At 36.9% G+C, this 20,613-nt stretch overlaps 3 protein-coding genes across 4 annotated transcripts; all 3 read left to right on the top strand.

The window, feature by feature from the left end:
* The first annotated feature begins 38 nt into the window (after nt 1–38).
* si:ch73-248e21.5 (uncharacterized) lies at nt 39–3,696 on the top strand. The gene is made up of 2 exons (XM_067416719.1): nt 39–172; nt 1,124–3,696. The coding sequence occupies exon 2, from the start codon at nt 1,132–1,134 to the stop codon at nt 2,623–2,625; it is 1,494 nt and encodes a 497-aa protein (XP_067272820.1). The 5' UTR covers nt 39–172; nt 1,124–1,131; the 3' UTR covers nt 2,626–3,696.
* A 2,345-nt stretch (nt 3,697–6,041) lies between these two features.
* si:ch73-248e21.7 (uncharacterized) lies at nt 6,042–9,651 on the top strand. Of its 2 annotated transcripts, none has more exons than XM_067416796.1 (2): nt 6,042–6,264; nt 6,939–9,651. In XM_067416796.1, exon 2 carries the CDS (start codon nt 7,219–7,221, stop codon nt 8,530–8,532), a length of 1,314 nt encoding a protein of 437 aa, XP_067272897.1. In that variant the 5' UTR covers nt 6,042–6,264; nt 6,939–7,218; the 3' UTR covers nt 8,533–9,651. The 2 variants fall into 2 exon arrangements, with proteins under 2 accessions (XP_067272897.1, XP_067272889.1); XM_067416788.1 differs by having other exon boundaries at nt 6,935–9,651.
* Nucleotides 9,652–10,904: 1,253 nt separating this feature from the next.
* Nucleotides 10,905–20,612, top strand: tspan4b (tetraspanin 4b). Its single transcript, XM_067417124.1, has 8 exons — nt 10,905–11,484; nt 12,308–12,377; nt 13,499–13,690; nt 15,225–15,299; nt 15,406–15,501; nt 15,579–15,695; nt 19,973–20,056; nt 20,149–20,612. Exons 2-8 carry the CDS (start codon nt 12,309–12,311, stop codon nt 20,215–20,217), a joined length of 702 nt encoding a protein of 233 aa, XP_067273225.1. The 5' UTR covers nt 10,905–11,484; nt 12,308; the 3' UTR covers nt 20,218–20,612.
* The last annotated feature ends 1 nt before the right edge of the window (nt 20,613 follows it).

The following is a 20,613-nucleotide window of genomic DNA, read 5'->3' as shown; positions in this document are numbered from 1 at the left end:
CACATCCTGCTTCGCCCCAACCTCTCACCTCATCCCACTGTTGGCATGGTGATCAAACTGTCATTTCCTCAAGTCACTTCAACTTCAGATAGGGCAGAGAAGTATCCCAGAAGGCACCACTGCACAAACGAAGAAATCACGGTGCGACAACGTGATGAGTTCTGAACATCAGGTAGAGTGTTTTTGTTTCTGTCAGTTGATTAAACCTAAATGAGAAGTAATACAGACATAGCTTGTTTTAAGAGTTCTCGTTTGTTCTTAGCGAAGCAGAAATGTGCAGTGTAGATTTTATGCTGCTTCATGGCGTTGTGTGTTCGTTGTAGGCCTGGAGTGTTTATAGTGAGACAAGTCAAATAAAATCTAAGTTATAGTCAAAAGAACTATGTTTTTTAGCAGTCATTCTCAGTATTAGAAAAATGGCAACATTTCAAACTTTACAAAGTTGACTTTGGATTTAGATTGCTGGGAAACAAAACTTGTATTTTAGCACCAACCCAAACACCAACATACTGATCCAATATCCAATAGAATTTGGTGTTTTTTGTTTGCTGATGCAGTATGTTCTCAAATGAATCAGTGATTACAAAATTAAGTAAATTTAATAATAGTTTTACACAATTCTGTGCAGCATCTAACCGGTAACACTTTTAAATGAGATTAAATGTATTATGAACTAACAATACTTTTATATATATTTAAAATATGTATATACATATAGCACTACTGTTGAAAGTTTGGGGTCGGTACGATTTTATTTTTTTGAAAAGAACACTTTCATCCAGGATGCATTAAGCTGATCAAAAGTGAAAGTAAAGACATTTATAATTTTGCCAAAAATTTCTATTTTAAATAAATGCTGTTGTGTCAACTTTCTATTCGTCAACGATTCCTGAAGAAAACACATTTCCTAAAAAATAACAAGCAGCACTGTTTTCAACATTGATAAGACAACAGCATATTAGAATTATATTCATATTTGTTAACTACAAGTACAGACATTTAAAAAAAAAATGAAGTTGAACTTAAGTTATTGTAAGTGTATTTGTTTTATTTTCAAGTGTTTCCCGTCACGTTGTCTGTACTCATGTCGTCTGTACTCATGTTGTCCCTGGATCTTTTACAGAAGTCACAATGGAGATGACTATATTATCCATCACAGTGTGCTTCACTCACTTCCTCATTGCCTCAGCTCTTTATTTCAACACACTGCCATCAAACACCATGAGTGCCCACACTGAAACCACACAAATAACTCCAGCATCAACAAAAACAAACCAAGAACCCAAGATGCTAATAAATGCAACAGCCTTCTCAGCTCTGACCACAAAAACACAGGACAGTACAACAAATTTGCCCGGTGAAGTGCATACACAGCCAAATACAACCCCAAATGAGATGCCCACACAGGAAACAACATCCTTGCATCAACACAACAGCAGTACTCCATCTCAGAATAGCACGATGGATGATGACGTAGGTGTTAGCAATGCTAGTAATGTTGCTATGAGCCAAACACATGCAAGTCATACAACAGTTTCCACTAACTTTGCAGGACTGTCACCACAAAATAATGAAACGGGAACAACGTCAAGTGTGAGTTACAGTGATGACGGACGAACAGTTCAGACTGCAAACACCTTATCAGACTTGCTCAGTGTCTCAACTGTTCCCTGGAAAGACTGGACAGAGAAAGAGGATAATAGAACAAAAGCAGATGAAGGAAATTATGAAACAAACTCCACCCAGGCCACATTTGCTAATACCAACGAGAAGTCGAGAGGAACACCGAGCACTGAGGGAAGTTACAGCTTCACTAGTGAACACAGAGAGGAACCTTACAACACAACAGCGAATACAATCGGTGCCAGTTCTGCAACGGCAACAGCGAGAGACGATTGGTCAACTTCTCAAAGTACAGACATTCCCATGATCACGGCGGCTTACACAACAGCACAAGACCCAAAGATTACAGTTGCACCTGAATATCAAACCTCAATAGGTGGTGTAAATCACTCAACAACACAGCAGAACAGATTCACAAACTCTACGGCACACACAGGAAGAAAAAACATAACAGGAACAGACACACCCGATGCTACCACCACCTATAACAACAACACTATCATAACCGATGTCCTAACCGATGCCACAACCAACAAAACAAACAAAACTGACACAGAAAGCAAAGTATGGCCTAAATGTTTGAACACAAACCCAGAATCTAAGCCTCGTCAATACACACTGGTCTGCTTGATCACAGTGTGGACTTTAGCAATGACTGCTACTATATTCCTAGGAATAACCATCTTCCTATGGGTTCGTCTGTCTGTCTTTAAAAAGGAGAAAAAGCGGAGGGAGAAGGGAGGCCAGACGTGCGAGAAAGAGAGCCTTTGGGCCGACCCCAAAGCATCGGTGCAGGAGAGAGTGGAGTTCTGGTATGTCAGTGGATCCACGATGGAGGCCGACAGGAAGCATAAAGACAGAAAGAGGCAGGAGAGGATGAAGAAAAGAGCACGGGAACAGGAGAATGAAGAGAATGGGCTGTGGATTCAGCCTAGAGTGACTGTGGATGATATAACTGATTTCTGGTACGCAAACAGGCGCATGAAGGCGGAGAGGATTTAGGACACGTAGTTTTAAACATTGAAACAGTTTGGATAGATACCTTAAGACTTCTGCCTTAAAAACACAAGGAGATTTTGATGGACATTTTATTTAAGCAAGTAAATAAGACATGTTTGTGATCCAACATGGACCTTTAACTGTGAGTGATTTGTGCTCAGCTGTACACTGTAAAAAAAAAAAAAAAATCCAGTTTCCATGTTGTCGGACAATCTCCATTATTAGGCTGAATGGATTATATAATGTAACTGGCATTGCATATATTCAAGGCAACTAAAAATATCACACAGCAAGAACTTATGTACTTTCGGAATGATCATAAATAGGGGTATCCTATTTGGACATTAACAGCCTCTAAAGTTGCATTTATTACTGGTAAATTTGGAGTTTCTGGCCCATAAACAAGGTGAAAGTGAGAACTTATGCCTGATAAGATTTATTTGCATTCTTGTGTATATTTATGTAAATATGCAATTTTTGATGCATATTGTATGTATTTTACACAGTAAAAACATTTATTTGACCGTAACTCTGGACTCATAAACAAGCTGACTATAGATGTAAATATATTGCGAGGGTAATGTTTATATGGTTGCCAACAAACGGGACGCTGCATTTTATTCAAAATCTATAGGATATTGATTAAATTTAGGCTTTAAAAAGATTTCCCTAAAAAAGATTCAATTCTTACTGACAAAAAAGCACCTGAACAAACACCTGACAAACTTGTAATTTTGACTCCACATGTGGGAAGTAGGACATTTCACAGGAAGGCAGTATTACAATGTCAAGATCAGTGGTGAGGGGCCAACTAACAGGCAGCTGAGCATGCTCATTTTGAACACTGAGGATGCACTTGAATCATTTGTGATTTTGGTCAAATGGAGACATAATGACTTAAATATTTGTTGTTTAGAATTAATAGCTCTATGTTGTGTTTTCGATTATATTTTGTTGTTAAAGTTGTGTTTTCTTCTGTGAAGTTTCTTCCATTTCAAAGAGTTTCATTTCAACTTCCGTTACAAATACATTGTTTGTCTAACTTGTGTTCTACATCACTATTTTGTAAGTCTTAAGGCGCATATTAACTTCAAATACAAGTTTATTGAAATTAGATCCACAAATAAAAAAACATTATTATTTATAAAAAAAACTATATTATTTATCAAACATATTATGTATGATGAAAGCAGAGACCTGTTACTTTAATTGTGAAGTTAATACAACATTTGTTTCCATAAGTTACTTAGAAAAGTCCTGAAGCTAAACAGTAAGATAAGCAGTACTTTCTCATTATTGGAGAGGTTAAGGGACCACAAAAAAAATCAGGCACAGTAATTCTTTGCTACACTGTTGATGAAGGAATATAATATAATTAGGGCCGGGACTTTAACGCGTTAATTAAGATTAATTAACTACGGGACTTTAACGCGTTAATTAATTACGCAAAAAAAAAAAAATATATTAATCGCACTTATTTTTGCCCCGCGGAACGTTTTTCAATGAATGAGTTTTGACGGACCGATTATACTGGAACACCAACTAGCGCTCATGAGTCACGACAACAACCATGAAAACAACAAACCATAGTGAACATGAACGAAGAAGCTGATTAGACCGCTTTGCTTGGCCCCGTGGATGGGAAATTTAGTTTTAAAAAACGAAATGATGGAAGCGTCGACAAGAGCATGGTTGTGTGCAAGCTATACAACAGGGGTATCCAAAGTCGGTCCTGGAGGGCCACTGACGTCATGCAGAGTTTAGCTCCAGCTTGCCTCAATACACTGCTAAAGTTTCTAGTATGCCTAATAAGACCTTAATGAGCTGGTACAGGTGTGTTTAATTGGGGTTAGAGCTAAACTCAGCAGAACAGTGGGCCTCCAGGAGCAGGATTGGACACCCCTGCTATACAACAAGGAATTAGCGTATCACCGCAGCACATCGAGCCTCAAATATCACAAATATGCTTTTGCTACACTTAATGGCAAACATTGCACTGGTCTGCTGGACTGAAATAAATAAACAATATTTTGTTGATTAAGCTTATGTATTCAGTCATTATTCAATGGTATACTAAAAATACATGTGAAAAATTACTTCTCATTGTTCTCAGGTAAAATATTTATATGCGATTAAAATGCGATTAATTTCGATTAATTAATTACAAAGCCTCTAATTAATTAGATTAATTTTTTTAATCGAGTCCCGGCCCTAAATATAATATAATATAATATAATATATATAATATAATATATACAGTGTATATTTTTTTCTTCTTTTTTCCCTTTTTAATCCCCCCACAACCCTCCATCTCTTTTCTTTCAACCACTTTCCCCAATTAGATGAAATTCTATTAGTAGATTCAGTATTATTGTTCATACACAGATGGGGGATCTTCCTTAAGCCATTTCCTTGTAATGGCGTTCTTACTAGTTGCTAGTACCGATAATATATTAAAAAGGTATGCTCTTCACATTTGAAGGAGATATGCTCATTGTTTTAAAGTTTCAAATCCATTATTGCATTAATTTCTCTATTCAGATCCAGCTAATACATATGACGTTAAAGTCCCAAAAGATTTGAAAATAGTTAGCAATTACATTTCTGCATTTTCTCCACCATTCCTGCATATTCTTCCAGCCTTTTGATTCCCAGTTTGCAGCTATTTGCTTGTGCTGCCACCATCTCACGTTCACGACTTGTGTCGACTTGCCTGAGAAAAATTCTAGCGGTGAATATCCCTGATAACATATTGTCTTTGGAAATCTCAGAGTGCTGACTTACTCATAAAGATAATCGTAAATAAAGTAAATATTGGTTCTTGGATGGCGTAATCAAATGATCATTACCATTTTGAAAATCTACAACAGATAATGCATGTTTCTGTTGCGCATGAGAAAGACAATGTCATGAAAAGGTAGCAGAAAAAGGAAATGATAGTGTGGAGTCTGCTAAAGTAAAACATCAACAGAAAGAAAAAAACATTATTCCTCATTTTTAAAATCAACGTCAAGATCATGTGCATGTATAAATGCCTAAATAAATTTATTCTGAGAGTTTCAATTAGCAAATCCCAACAAAAACTGTTTGTTACTAAGATTGTGACATATGAGAAGATGGGACATACATATCTCATAATAGTCTAACCAAACTTCCTTTGGGCAAAAAATTTCTCACTTCTGTAAGTTTGCAATACCCTCCACTCAACAAGCTGGCGAACACATACACGTATACCACTCACGCACGCAGCATTCTGGCAGACACTTATCAGCAAAGTTGTGCTGACGAACTACAAGTCAAACCCTACAAAGGTGTCAACACGCCCTTAACTTCCCATTGGGGGCTGGCTTCTCTTTTTCTACTTCAGCCTCAGATAATCATTTATACTATGTTATACACTATAACCAAGCACTTTTTTGCACATTTTTTTAATCTTTCAGCCGCAGCCTCTCTTGTCCAGATGCGCTCTGTGATATGACATCTTCAGAGGGAGGAGAACTAAAAAGAGGGCATGTAAGCAAGAGAGGAAGAGAAATTAACAGGATATAGGTGTGCACTGCATGAGTGAGTGTGTAGACTTTCACATGTGCAGTTTGGTCTTGGTGGTTGGAGCCTGCAGTGACTTAACTCAGAGGCATGAAGGTAAGTGGCAATCACACTTATTCATAAAACGGGAGACAAATTGTAACAAGTTTGTGTTTGTGATGCTATAAGATGCTTGAGGACAGGTAGACCTCACAAAAAGAAGGACGAAAAACAACAATTGCTACATGCAGAACATTAAATTGTAGTTGTAAATTGTAGTAAATAGAGTGGACGCATATTAGCAATGCCAATGTCATGGGGCTTAATTCCCAAGTCCCTTGGGATCTGCCAAATTAATAAAAGTATATTCAATTTAACTGTACCGTCTACCAATTTTTTTATTTTATTAATTTGATAATATAGTAAAATATAATACAATAGTGTTTCTTGTGCACCAAATCATTATATTTGAATGATTTCTGAAGGATCGTGACATTGAAGACTGGAGTAATGATGAAATTCAGCTTTACATCACAGGAATAAATTACATTTTAAGATGTATTCAAATAGAAAACCTTTAAACTGTAGTGATATTTCACAATACTCCTGTTTTTACAGTATTTCTGCAGTTTTAGTGCACATAAGAGACTACTTTTAAAGGCATTCAAACACCCCAAACTTTAGACCTTTTTGATATTTTATTTAAACGGAAAAAAAATGTGATCATTTGTGACTAACTGTCCTTTTCTTCCGCCGTCTTTTTTACTGTGTCACATGTTTATTTCAGCTAGAATCCACCAAGCTACACTGAAAGAGAGAAAGAGAAGAAAAAGGAAGAACAGAGCTGTGTAAAACTTTCCGGCTCAGATTCACGCAAGATTAACTCAGCAGAACACCAAAGCACACAGAGAACAAGAAAATGAATTTCTTCTGCCAGCTGCTTTCTTTTAACATATAGTCAGGCGTTAGGGGGTTCCCACAATTTCTATCACATACTTGAGCCTCAAAAGTGGATCTCCAAAGATATTATCAGCTCACCTGACTGAGATTGCTAACTTTTCAGGCAGTACAATGAACATCATGAGGCTCGTTTTTAGCAATTTTCTGCTGTATCTTGCTCTCGGAGCCTGTTTCAAGTTCACTGATGCCCAAGAGTCAACAGCGGTATATGCAGATATCTCCAATACAGTACCGAATCACAACACTGGGGGGGAAATGTCTACTTATGAAAGCACCATTGCTGGATTTGTAAATACAGTCACTGAACTACAGACAAAACCAGATCTGTATAAAACAGAAACCACAGATGTTTATCAAATGATCACCATGCTTGAAGGACCAACAGTTGTGAATCCTGTGTCACTCAATACTGAGGCTAAAGAAACCACAGAAGAAACTACTGCTCGTGAAATAACAACACATGCTCAAATGGAACAGACTACAATGATCACCACTAATCTGCCTGTTAATGTTCAAACAGCTGTAGTTGAACAAATAACTTCAGAAGCCCCAAGTACACGTCAATATGAAATGACTGTTGGATTTACTTCTTCTGAGTTGACCATTCCTACAGAACATCCTACAGATGAAATTACCACAGCAGTCTCTTCCATGGCTACTGATTCAACAGAAGCCTTCAATCCCACATACGTCACGTCTCAACCACCTGCAGACTGGAATGCGTCTCCATCTGACCCTGTAGAGACCAGCGCAGTAACCTCCACTGCAACTCTAAAATTATATTCACGGCTGCCTGAAATTACTTCTGAAGGACACTCATATTCAATGTTTGATGACGAATCAGTCTCCACTCATGTTACCTCTGTCACCACCGGTGTAATTATCACGGAAAGTATTTTTCCCATAGAAACAAACTGGTTATTAATAATCATAGTGTGTGTGACCATCATTTGCGTGCTATGCATTGGCATGGTTCTGTTCGTCCAACGGAGAAAGAAAAACGCCTCACGGACATTTGGCCCCATGTACGTGAATGGACAAAGCAAGCGGTCCAAGAAGAAAAAAGGGGCAGATGATGATGCATGGGCGGGGCCTGTGAATCTGGAGGCGGGGGCTGAATGTGACGCTGAAGCACAGGAGGGTCTTCTGCCTGATGATGGGAAACAGGATGGAGATGATATGGTGCTCAGCACATTCGCCACCCTGGACGAAGGTGACATGGCTAATGGTGGAGTGGGTGGCGTAGGTACTAAAGAGGCTAAGAAATGGGAGGACAAGGAACCTATGCCTTACATAGATGAGGATGTGGATGAAAAAAAGGCAGGAAAAAAACTGGAAGAGAACAAGATACAAAAAGAAAATGACAAAAGTGAAAAGAAGGAGTTGAACGGAGGAGAAACGTTCTGTCTCACCACAGCCGTCTAAAAGATTTTTTCAACGAATAAACTTTAAGGATTTAATATGAAGGACCATCTTGATTACATCATGTGTATCAAATAAGGACTAAGTAATATAGATTTGTAAATATTATTTGATATTATTATTATACCATCACAATGCATTATGAACAATAGCATAATGTATCATGATAAAAAATAATGTTTACTTAAAGCTTCAGACACATTAGCAAAAAAGTCAATTGTCTGTTGTCAATAGTGTATATGTATGAAACACAGCTTACAATAGCCAAGCCACTCTCAAATCGAACAGCTTCTATTGGTCAACACGGCAAATTCACAATTAATAATCATCATTCATTCATCCATTTGAAACTACAGATGCAGATAAACATCTATACATCTAAAGATAGCCTACAGTTGTAATCCTTGGATAAATGCATGAGGTTAGATACATTGCACTCAATATACATTGATTATAGCACATAGCATTGATGTTTAAAACCAGCTAACTTTTAAGATTTTAAGACTTGCATTCTGAGAATGAAACTTTTTTTCACTGTTAGCAAAGAAATGTATAGCTTATCAATAATTGATGACAAAAGATGCAGTCAAATGTCAAAAAAAAGTTAAATACAAACACTTCACAATATTTTCTGTTCTGATTCTGTGGGAAATTTTGTCAAATCAATTTAAACATGTTAAGACGCATAAATCTGTCTCTCTTTTAAAGGTCATACTTCTGGACATTGACCCTGAACATTACATAAGAGATTTAAGGATGGATATGTGACTGTGAAATGTCAGTTTATGAATACCATTCATTTTTAACTCTGGGTAAATTATGAGCAGTGTAAAACGTGAAGCAGTATAACCCAGGATTCAGTTTACCCAGGGTTAAGAAAAGCCTAGATGTGAAAAGCCTTTGGGGGTAGCCTAGCCAGAAATAGATTTACACCTAAAATCCCACTGAATTATAGAAATATCAGAAGCCAGCAACTCTTCCAATCTGCCAAAGGAAGAGTGCGCCAAACAGAAAATAGAGAAGTGTAGGAATGCCATCAGTGGCTACAGGAAAAGTGCAAAGGTTGGTTATCTTTGGCCACAAGTGTATGTTTTCAAACAAAAAACAATCATTTTAAATATATATGACTCTTTGGGGTTCTTTTTTCTTTGCTTTCTTTCTTTTTTTAACTTCCTTGGGTATTTTGGACATAATTGCTCATAGTGTGATATCCGTAACATGGAGACATTCTTTGCTATTGTTTAAAAGGTCATTACCAAACATTCATATTAATCAAAACATTCATATTAATCGAACACACTGTGTAACAATTCAAATTCTCACAGTGATCAAAAAAGGCATCATATTCCACTGAATAAACTGATATGTGACCCTAGACCCCAAAACCAGTTGTAAGTAGAACAGGTATATGTGTGGCAATAGCCAACAATTAAAGTTAAAATGATACATTTTTCTTTTATTGCAAAATTCTTTATGATATTAAGTAAAGATCATGTTCTGTTAAGGTATTTTGTAAATTTCCTACTGTAAATATATCAAACATTTATTATTAGTAATATGCTAACTTGAGGGGTGATTTTCTTAATATTTTGATTTTTTTTTTTTTGCACCCTCAGATCATTCCAAATTTTCAACAAACATACATTCCAAACAAACCATACATCAAATGAAAGCTTATTTCAGCTTTCAGATAATGTATACATCTCAGTTTCAAAAAATTGACCCTTTTGACTAGTTTTGTGGTCCAGGGTCACATATTACAAATGACCACCAGATGGAGTAATCTCAGCTCACCAGCAGGAACTGTCTCTTTTTGTACCATAAATTTAGTTTCCTGTCTGTGTGTGTGCAAATGTGTGTACTGACATGAGTGTTACAACTTAAACTTGCTTCATGAGGACACTTATTGTGTCCCTGTAAACCAATTAGCTTTAAAAACATACTAAATAATGTTTTATTTAAAATGTAAAAAATGCAGAATGTTTCCTGTGAAGGGTAGGTTTAGGGGTAGAATATACAGTTTGTACAGTATAAAAATCATTATGCCTATGGAGAGTCCCCATAAACCACATATACACTTACTAACCCTAACCAAAACTTACTCCTAAATTCAGAGGAAGATGATAGATGAATCTGATATAGAAGCACTTAACCCTGGTTTTAAACCTAAACTTGACATAAACAGTAAACTTGTCCCTCAAATCCAATTGATTGTTATAACATGCTGTACTGTGGTGTGTTTAATAGATAAAAGATCTCAAGACTAAACAAAAAGACACCCAGAGGACTGCAAATCCTCAAATGTGTGTCTGTTGGCCATCCATCAGGATTGTTTGGACAAAATCAAGAGAAAAAGGGAGGGATAATGATTCAAGAGAGGAGGGTCTTGGAAAAGAATGGATTCTCTGGAGACCAGCAGGAGGAGGAGAAAGGGAAAGAGTCAGAGGGGAGGGCCGATAACTACATCTGGAAGTTATTTGGAACAAGAGAGGGAGGTAAATAGCTGAAAAGATAGAAAGACAAAGACAACCGGGAATTAGCAATTAAGGTTGAGGGAACAAACTAACAAGGAAAACAAATATTTTGACGTTTTTTGTATTACCTTAAAAAAGAAAACTTTTTTTTTTAATGGCATGAGTAATCCCAGCGAGAAATGATAAGAGTCTGAAGGAATTAAACAACAAAGAAAGAAAAGCTTTTGAAGAATTTTGTGTGCCTGGAAACTGCAAGACTGATATTTCAAGTTCATCACTTCACAGAAGCCTTTTTTCACACTTATGAGGAATCATTAACACCCTGAAGAACTGAAGGAATCACGTCTGTGATGTGGATAATATCGGTCAAGTAATAAATAAAGCAAGATCTCATGAACTTCATCAGTACGAAACAACAAAAAGACAATACAGGAAACTTTGTATTCAACTCTTTCCTCTTTCTGTCTCCACCTAAATAAAGGTAAAGCAACTATAATGGATTAATGTTTAATGTAAACTTTGGAATAATAAATATAGAGATTTGTGTACTGGTTATGAACTATTTGATCATTACTAAAGCAGACAATGAATTTTTTTTTTATTATTATTATTTTTTTTTTTACAAATATTGCTCTTGACAGCGAGTTTGTGCAAAACACTGATTTATTAAGATAGATGATGTTCAGATTTAGTTCAGAAAAATAATTTATTGGACTGGCAGAATTTATGGGGGGTGAAAAAGAGTTGAAAGAAGTAACTAAAGGTATGATTAGGCTTCTGCCATCTCATATTTTAAGAACTCCATTTTAATTCCCACAAAGCCTAAATACGGTGCCAATTTCCAGAACCATTACTGACATACCACTGAAATCAGATCATAAATCCATGTGCTTCCTACCTTGAAGGGGCTTATGTTTACATTTTCCCATTATATGCTCTGTGGTCACATTTGGACCACATTCAGTGGAACAAAAAGAGCCAAACCAACACCAACATTATTATGTTGCCTTCTGCTCAAAGAATATAAAGTGGCACATATCAAAGTCCACAATACTGACTGAGTTTAAAATATAAGAGAGGCCCTATAATAGGTAGGCTACATGTATCAGTCATGGAACATAATGGCTTTCTAGTTAATGCTATCAGCAGTACAACACAAGGGTGGTTTCTTCCTGCCTGGAAACAGCACTTCCTCTCCTGCAGTTCAGGAGTGTGAAAGTTTACACACGTTAAAAGCACACACACAATACCGTTTATATATCGTTATTTGGTGATTCTATTCCTGTCTCTCTTCTTTCATGCAGAATGTCTGTGTCACGAGGTTGCCTGTGCTGTGTGAAGTACCTCATGTTTATCTTCAACCTCATCTTTTGGGTTAGTTGAGTTTTGTTTTAGGCTTCTTTCTGTCAGATATCAGTTAGGCAGAATGCTAATCAGTTAAAAATCACCATATTCATCAAGCCCATTTGATTCTTTCTGCCACCGGACACGCGCAACGTTGTTGTTCTGATCTGAATTATGCCATTCAGAACAACGAGATTCATAATTGAATCAATAAAAGCATTACTTTTATACATTAGTTCCGTAAAAAAACAAGAAGTTAGTAACTTACACAAATACTTCGTCCATTTTTGACCAAGTTAACAGGAGTTTGTTATTATGCATCTCCGAGCAACACACAGTAATAAGTGTTGTGGATCGAATCATTGAACGAGGCGAATCATTTAGCGAATCGGTTTGCTTGAGTGAAAGATATCACTTGTCACCACCTACTGGCGTACAAGTGTATGATGCCAAGTGTAGCCTTTTACAGGGGTTTTCAAACTTTATGATGCCAAGTACCCCCAAATATGATGAACCTTTATTAGGGGCCCCCTTCTTAAAATCCATCTATGTACAAAAAAAAACATTTAAACGGTTAGATAAATAGTGTGACATACAATATATTGTTTCCCATCTTAAATTAGCTATATGCTGGATGTATAAACCTGAAGAAGAACATTTTTAATTAAAATTATTTGTATACAGCTTTCACAATAAATGTATGCAAGCAACGTACATACTATGTTAAGAAAACTGCCTTACAACCCCAGTGAGAAAGATAAAGGGGACTATAGTGAGAAAAACTCACTAAAGACACAACGCACACATTTACAATTCTAGAATTTATACGGCAAGAAACATTTAGAAATTAAACAATTAGAATATTCAATAGACTTTATACATTTTTGTTCAGTCTTTTTATTCTCTGAAATTTTCTGGGGACCCCTTAGAACCCCTGGAGGTCCCCGGACACCAGTTTAAAAAACCCATGGCCTATTACATATGTAAATATGTGTGAATCATGTAAGAATATGCAGTTAGCATAATGGTCTGTTATATTTATAAAGGCCATGCAGGCCTAAACTTGTTCCTTATAATAACCTGCTTTAAACTGATGCACCTGTGTGAAAATTATGTATCGTTATTTATTCTTTACCCGCTTGTTTGTGCAGTTGGGAGGATGTGGTCTATTTGGTGTTGGGGTGTGGCTCGCCTTCACACAGTCAGAGTTTTCATCTTTACCGCTGTCCTTCCCTTCACTCTCCGCGGCCAACCTGCTCCTTGTTGCTGGGGGCGTCACCATGGTAACAGGGTTTCTCGGATGCCTTGGTGCTCTAAAAGAGCAGAAGTGTCTATTGATGACGGTAAGGTATACCTAGATCCTTGGTGACATCTGTAAAACATATGTGGAAAGTGGAAACATATGTGACATTGAAGACTTGACTAATGGCTGCTGGAAATTTAGCATTGCTATCACAGGGGATTAAAGGTAGGGTAGGCAATTTTTAGAGAGGATAGCAATAACAAGTTGGCTTTAAAAGCATAAGATCCCACCCTCCCTCCAGAGCGTCTCCAAAGCCACACCTCCTTCAAAACACATGAACACCATGAGACAGCATACCTAATGTCTGAAAGCACATAATATTGCAATAATAATGAATGCAAACAACTTAAAGAGCTTTTACTTGTACCACCTGACTGCTGCAGATTCATTTCACCATTGATAGTGTTGAAACGCGCATGATATTCTCTGATGACATTATGTCTGAGCGAGCAGGTGCATGGAGGTAGAGTAAAACATCTTCACAGGAAATCCTGAGGTCCTGAGACTTACACAGAAGATTTATATACAGGTCCTTCTCAAAAAATTAGCATATGTGATAAAAGTTCATCATTTTCCATAATGTAATGTTAAAAATTAAACTTTCATATATTTTAGATTCATTGCACACCAACTGAAATATGTCAGGTCTTTTATTGTTTTAATACTGATGATTTTGGCATACAGCTCATGAAAACCCAAAATTCTTGTCTAAAAAAATTAGCATATCATGTAAAGGTTCTCTAAACGAGCTATTAACCTAATCATCTGAATCAACTAATTAACTCTAAACACCTGCAAAAGATTCCTGAGGCTTTTAAAAACTCCCAGCCTGGTTCATTACTCAAAACCGCAATCATGGGTAAGACTGCCGACCCGACCCTGTCCAGAAGGCCATCATTGACACCCTCAAGTGAGAGGGTAAGACATAGAAAGAAATTTCTGAACGAATAGGCTGTTCCCAGAGTGCTGTATCAAGGCACCTCAGTGGGAAGTCTGGCAAAAAAACCCGCTGCACAACGAAAAGAGGTGATTGACAGGGTCAATGCAGCTATCAGGAGATTTTGGAGCACTTCATGCTTCCATCTGCTGAAAAGCTTTATGGAGATGAAGATTTTGTTTTTCAGCACGACCTGGCACCTGCTCACAGTGCCAAAACCACTGGTAAATGGTTTACTGACCATGGTATTACTGTGATCCGTTGGCCTGCCAACTCTCTTTATCATTACATCATGGAAAATAACGAACTTTTATCAAATATGCTAATTTTTTGAGAAGGACCTGTACATGTTTTAATATTTAAACCTTCTATTAATGATGGCTATCAGGATGTTTAAACCAATATAACAAAAAGTGTTTAAAAAAACAGCCTACCCTATCTTTAAATTACGTTTTAAAATATATTCAAATAAAAAACTTTTTTTTAACCTTACTGCTGCCTAAGAGAAACAAATAAGATATTATTCCATTGGAGATTTTTCATCCTAAGTGGGAATACTGTTAGAATACACCATGTCTGTTTTTTAATGTATTGTTGTCATTTATGTTATCTAATAGTTCTTTCTTGTTCTTTTTAGTTTTTTGTGATCCTCTTGTTTCTAGTCCTGACAGAAGTGGCACTGATTCTGGTTTTGAGTGTGTTTCATGAAGAAGTAAGAGACTAATGTCTGAGACTTGCAAATATTTCAGCCTTTCCTTTCAGGAAAACACTTTGCCTTCTACTTCCTGTTTATCCAATTCTCTGTTTTGTCCATTTAGTTGGACAAAAAAGCCAAGGCTGACCTAAAAGCGGGAATGAATGGCTATGACCCAAAAAAAGGGCTGGGAAAATCCTGGGACAACATGCAGAAGATTGTAAGTTAGGTTTATAACAGTCACAAATTTGAAGACTAAGATTCTTCAATTTAAATCATGGATTCTGTTTCCTTCAGTTCAAGTGCTGTGGAGTGAGCAACCATACAGACTGGCATAATATAACATCCGATGGCAAACTTCCTTCCTCCTGCTGCAGGGAAAATGTAGCAGCAGGATGCCATCACTGGGAAGAGGTCAGATAATTTCTGGGGCCGTAGGGTCAGCTAAGTACCACACATTCCTAAATCCCACCAACTGGTAATTGCAACCACATGCTTTATGTACCCTTAATTCTTGAGCAGCAACTCATCATAGCAGAATGATTTCTGAAGGATCATGTGTCACTGAAGACTGGAATAATGATGCTGAAAATTCAGCTTTACCATCACAGGAATAAATTAAATTGTAATACAGGTCCTTCTCAAAAAATTAGCATGTGTGATAAAAGTACATTATTTTCCATAATGTAATGATAAAAATTTAACTTTCATATATTTTAGATTCATTGCACACCAACTGAAATATGTCAGGTCTTTTATTGTTTTAATACTGATGATTTTGGCATACAGCTCATGAAAACCCAAAATTTCATCCAACCAATAAAATAAGTGTTTTAAGACAAAAAAAAGTCAACCTTCAAATAATTATGTTCAGTTATGCACTCAATACTTGGTCGGGAATCCTTTTGCAGAAATGACTGCTTCAATGCGGCGTGGCATGGAGGCGATCAGCCTGTGGCACTGCTGAGGTGTTATGGAGGCCCAGGATGCTTCGATAGCGGCCTTAAGCTTATCCAGAGTGTTGGGTCTTGTGTCTCTCAACTTTCTCTTCACAATATCCCACAGATTCTCTATGGGGTTCAGGTCAGGAGAGTTGGCAGGCCAACGGAGCACAGTAATACCATGGTCAGTAAACCATTTACCAGTGGTTTTGGCACTGTGAGCAGGTGCCAGGTCGTGCTGAAAAACAAAATCTTCATCTCCATAAAGCTTTTCAGCAGATGGATGCATGAAGTGCTCCAAAATCTCCTGGTAGCTAGCTGCATTGACCCTGCCCTTGATAAAACACAGTGGACCAACACCAGCAGCTGACATGGCATCACTGACCATGGGTACTTGACACTGGACTTCAAGCATTTTGGTATTTCCTTCTCCCCAGTCTTCCTCCAGACTCTGGCACCTTGATTTCCAAATGACATGCAAAATTTGCTTTCATCCGGAAAAAGTACTTGGACCACTGAGCAACAGTCCAGTGCTGCTTCTCTGTAGCCCAAAAGTGGCTTGACCTGGGGAATGCGGCACCTGTAGCCCATTTCCTGCACACGCCTGTGCACGGTGGCTCTGGATGTTTCTACTCCAGACTCAGTCCACTGCTTCCGCAGGTCCCCCAAGGTCTGGAATCGGTCCTTCTCCACAATCTTCCTCAGGGTCCGGTCCCCTCTTCTCGTTGTGCAGCGTATTTTTGCCACACTTTTTCCTTCCCACAGACTTCTCACTGAGGTGCCTTGATACAGCACTCTGGGAACAGCCTATTCGTTCAGAAATTTCTTTCTGTGTCTTACCCTCTCGCTTGAGGGTGTCAATGATGGCCTTCTGGACAGCAGTCGGGTCGGCAGTCTTACCCATGATTGCGTTTTTGAGTAATGAACCAGGCTGGGAGTTTTTTAAAAGCCTCAGGAATTGTTTGCAGGTGTTTAGAGTTAATTAGTTGATTCAGATGATTAGGTTAATAGCTTGTTTGGAGAACCTTTTCATGATATGCTTTTTTTTGAGATAGGAATTTTGGGCTTTCATGAGCTGTATGCCAAAATCATCAGTATTAAAACAATAAAAGACCTGAAATATTTCAGTGGGAGTGCAATGAATCTAAAATATATGAAAGTTTAATTTTTAACATTACATTATGGAAAATGATGAACTTTTATCACATATGCTAATTTTTGGAGAAGGACCTGTATGTACACTGTAAAAAAATTTTTATAAAGTCATTTACTTTCAAATTCTACTTAAAACGCTGTAAAATTGCAACTATACTCTATTACATGTTTATATACAGATATATGCTATGTAAAATAATTTTTAAAAAATGGAATTATAAAAATTATAATTCGTGAAATCAGCTCCACATGGCGCAAAGGGATGGTTTTGACACCATTGTTAAAAAAACACTGCAAAAAAAAAGAAAGAAAAAAAAGAAATCATAAACTTTCAACGACTGGCAGCAAAGGCTTGTCAAAGAAAAACAGTAAAATTAAAGTGAAATATCCTAATTTAAATAGTACAAAATCTTTTACAGAAATTCTTTAAATATTTCCTGATTTATGATATAGATTTATCTTTCATAGAAATATAAAATATCCTGAATTTTTAATGACAAAATATTTCTCAATATTACTGTTTTTACTATCTATCTATCTATCTATCTATCTATCTATCTATCTATCTATCTATCTATCTATCTATCTATCTATCTATCTATCTATCTATCTATCTATCTATATATATATATATATATATATATATATATATATATATATATACAGTCTTGTTCAAAATAATAGCAGTACAATGTGACTAACCAGAATAATCAAGGTTTTTAGTATATTTTTTATTGCTATGTGGCAAACAAGTTACCAGTAGGTTCAGTAGATTGTCAGAAAACAAACAAGACCCAGCACTCATGATATGCACGCTCTTAAGGCTGTGCAATTGGGCAATTAGTTGAAAGGGGTGTGTTCAAAAAAATAGCAGTGTCTACCTTTGACTGTACAAACTCAAAACTATTTTGTACAAACATTTTTTTTCTTTCTGGGATTTAGCAATCCTGTGAATCACTAAACTAATATTTAGTTGTATGACCACAGTTTTTTAAAACTGCTTGACATCTGTGTGGCATGGAGTCATCCAACTTGTGGCACCTCTCAGCTGTTATTCCACTCCATGATTCTTTAACAACATTCCACAATTCATTCACATTTCTTGGTTTTGCTTCAGAAACAGCATTTTTGATATCACCCCACAAGTTCTCAATTGGATTAAGGTCTGGAGATTGGGCTGGCCACTCCATAACATTAATTTTGTTGGTTTGGAACCAAGACTTTGCCCGTTTACTAGTGTGTTTTGGGTCATTGTCTTGTTGAAACAACCGTTTCAAGGGCATGTCCTCTTCAGCATAGGGCAACATGACCTCTTCAAGTATTGTAACATATGCAAACTGATCCATGATCCCTGGTATGCGATAAATAGGCCCAACACCATAGTAGGAGAAACATGCCCATATCATGATGCTTGCACCTCCATGCTTCACTGTCTTCACTGTGTACTGTGGCTTGAATTCAGAGTTTGGGGGTTGTCTCACAAACTGCCTGTGGCCCTTGGACCCAAAAAGAACAATTTTACTCTCATCAGTCCACAAAATGTTCCTCCATTTCTCTTTAGGCCAGTTGATGTGTTCTTTGGCAAATTGTAACCTCTTCTGCACATGCCTTTTTTTTAACAGAGGGACTTTGCGGGGGATTCTTGAAAATAGATTAGCTTCACACAGACGTCTTCTAACTGTCACAGTACTTACAGGTAACTCCAGACTGTCTTTGATCATCCTGGAGGTGATCATTGGCTGAGCCTTTGCCATTCTGGTTATTCTTCTATCCATTTTGATGGTTGTCTTCCGTTTTCTTCCACGTCTCTCTGGTTTTGCTCTCCATTTTAAGGCATTGGAGATCATTTTAGCTGAACAGCCTACCATTTTTTGCACCTCTTTATAGGTTTTCCCCTCTCTAATCAACTTTTTAATCAAAGTACGCTGTTCTTCTGAACAATGTCTTGAACGACCCATTTTCCTCAGCTTTCAAATGCATGTTCAACAAGTGTTGGCTTCATCCTTAAATAGGGGCCACCTGATTCACACCTGTTTCTTCACAAAATTGATGACCTCAGTGATTGAATGCCACACTGCTATTTTTTTGAACACACCCCTTTCAACTAATTCAACTAATTGCCCAATTGCACCGCCTTAAGAGCGTGCATATCATGAATGCTGGGTCTCATTTGTTTTCTGAGAATCTACTGAACCTACTGGTAACTTGTTTGCCACGTAGCAATAAAAAAATATAAGAAAAACCTTGATTATTCTGGTTAGTCACATTGTACTGCTATTATTTTGAACAATACTGTATATATATATATATATATATATATATATATATATATATGATCAAATAAATGCAGCCTTGTTGAGCATAAGACTCATAAGAAGATTAAATCTTTCAAAAACAATTTTTTTTTTACTAACATCTGAATGGTATATTTATAGCAATTTAAATTTCATGTCCATTTGTTTATTTATTTGGTAGCCATGTAATAAGCAAGATGTACTTCCAGCTGGTCATTAACGCCAATTAAACCAAGGCCCTGATTAGTATGTCATGGTTTAATTTGGAGAAAATGACCAGCTGTTTTTTCATGCGTTTTAGCCCTGCTATGAGAAGGCCAAGGACTGGCTTCTGGCTAACATCACCTCAGTGCTTGGGTTTGGAGTTTGTATTGGAATCGTTCAGGTAATTTGAAATTATTAATTTGTATCTGGTGTAGTCTGATTATTATACGAATTTAACCTCTGCATACACTCGACTGCATTTTCTCCCTCCAGATTCTTGCTTTGGTGTTCTCCATGTTGATGTACTGCCAAATCCTACGAGCAGAAAAATACATGGACTGACCCTTCCTTCATCTTAATATGTAATGAATGTTTAAATGGATTTGCCTATTAGAGATACTTGCTGTTATATGCATGTGCACATACAGTGCTGCACTTCTGCTGAAGCTCAGATGAATATTAGATAAATTAATTTACCAAATAAAAGGCCAAATAATTAATCTGTACTTTGATTAAATGAATATAAAGTGAATGTATACAGTATCTGGAAAAAGTAAATCCTAGAATTATTGCACTCTTTGTTAAATACCCTTATAACTGCTTTGCAATGAACATTTTACTACTATAAATGGAAATCAAATGTTTTAAGAGTCGATGATTTGTTATACTCAACCAACGGTCAGTACTATATTAATGTCTGTTAAGGTCACTACCAATAAAAAAAATCTGCAATACAAC

Source organism: Pseudorasbora parva, chromosome 2, assembly GCF_024679245.1.
Source record: "Pseudorasbora parva isolate DD20220531a chromosome 2, ASM2467924v1, whole genome shotgun sequence".
Taxonomy (NCBI): domain Eukaryota; kingdom Metazoa; phylum Chordata; class Actinopteri; order Cypriniformes; family Gobionidae; genus Pseudorasbora; species Pseudorasbora parva.
The sequence above is the reverse complement of the archived record's forward strand: the minus strand, read 5'-3'. Positions and strand labels throughout refer to the sequence as shown.

Excerpts from the sequence above, each read along its gene's own strand:
- si:ch73-248e21.5 (XM_067416719.1), top strand. The coding sequence starts at position 1,132 with ATGGAGATGACTATATTATCCATCACAGTGTGCTTCACTCACTTCCTC.
- si:ch73-248e21.7 (XM_067416796.1), top strand. The coding sequence starts at position 7,219 with ATGAACATCATGAGGCTCGTTTTTAGCAATTTTCTGCTGTATCTTGCT.
- tspan4b (XM_067417124.1), top strand. The coding sequence starts at position 12,309 with ATGTCTGTGTCACGAGGTTGCCTGTGCTGTGTGAAGTACCTCATGTTT. Across the intron at positions 15,300-15,405 it reads TGAGTGTGTTTCATGAAGAA|TTGGACAAAAAAGCCAAGGC; the intron begins GTAAGAGACTAA and ends TTGTCCATTTAG. Across the intron at positions 20,057-20,148 it reads TTTGTATTGGAATCGTTCAG|ATTCTTGCTTTGGTGTTCTC; the intron begins GTAATTTGAAAT and ends TTCTCCCTCCAG.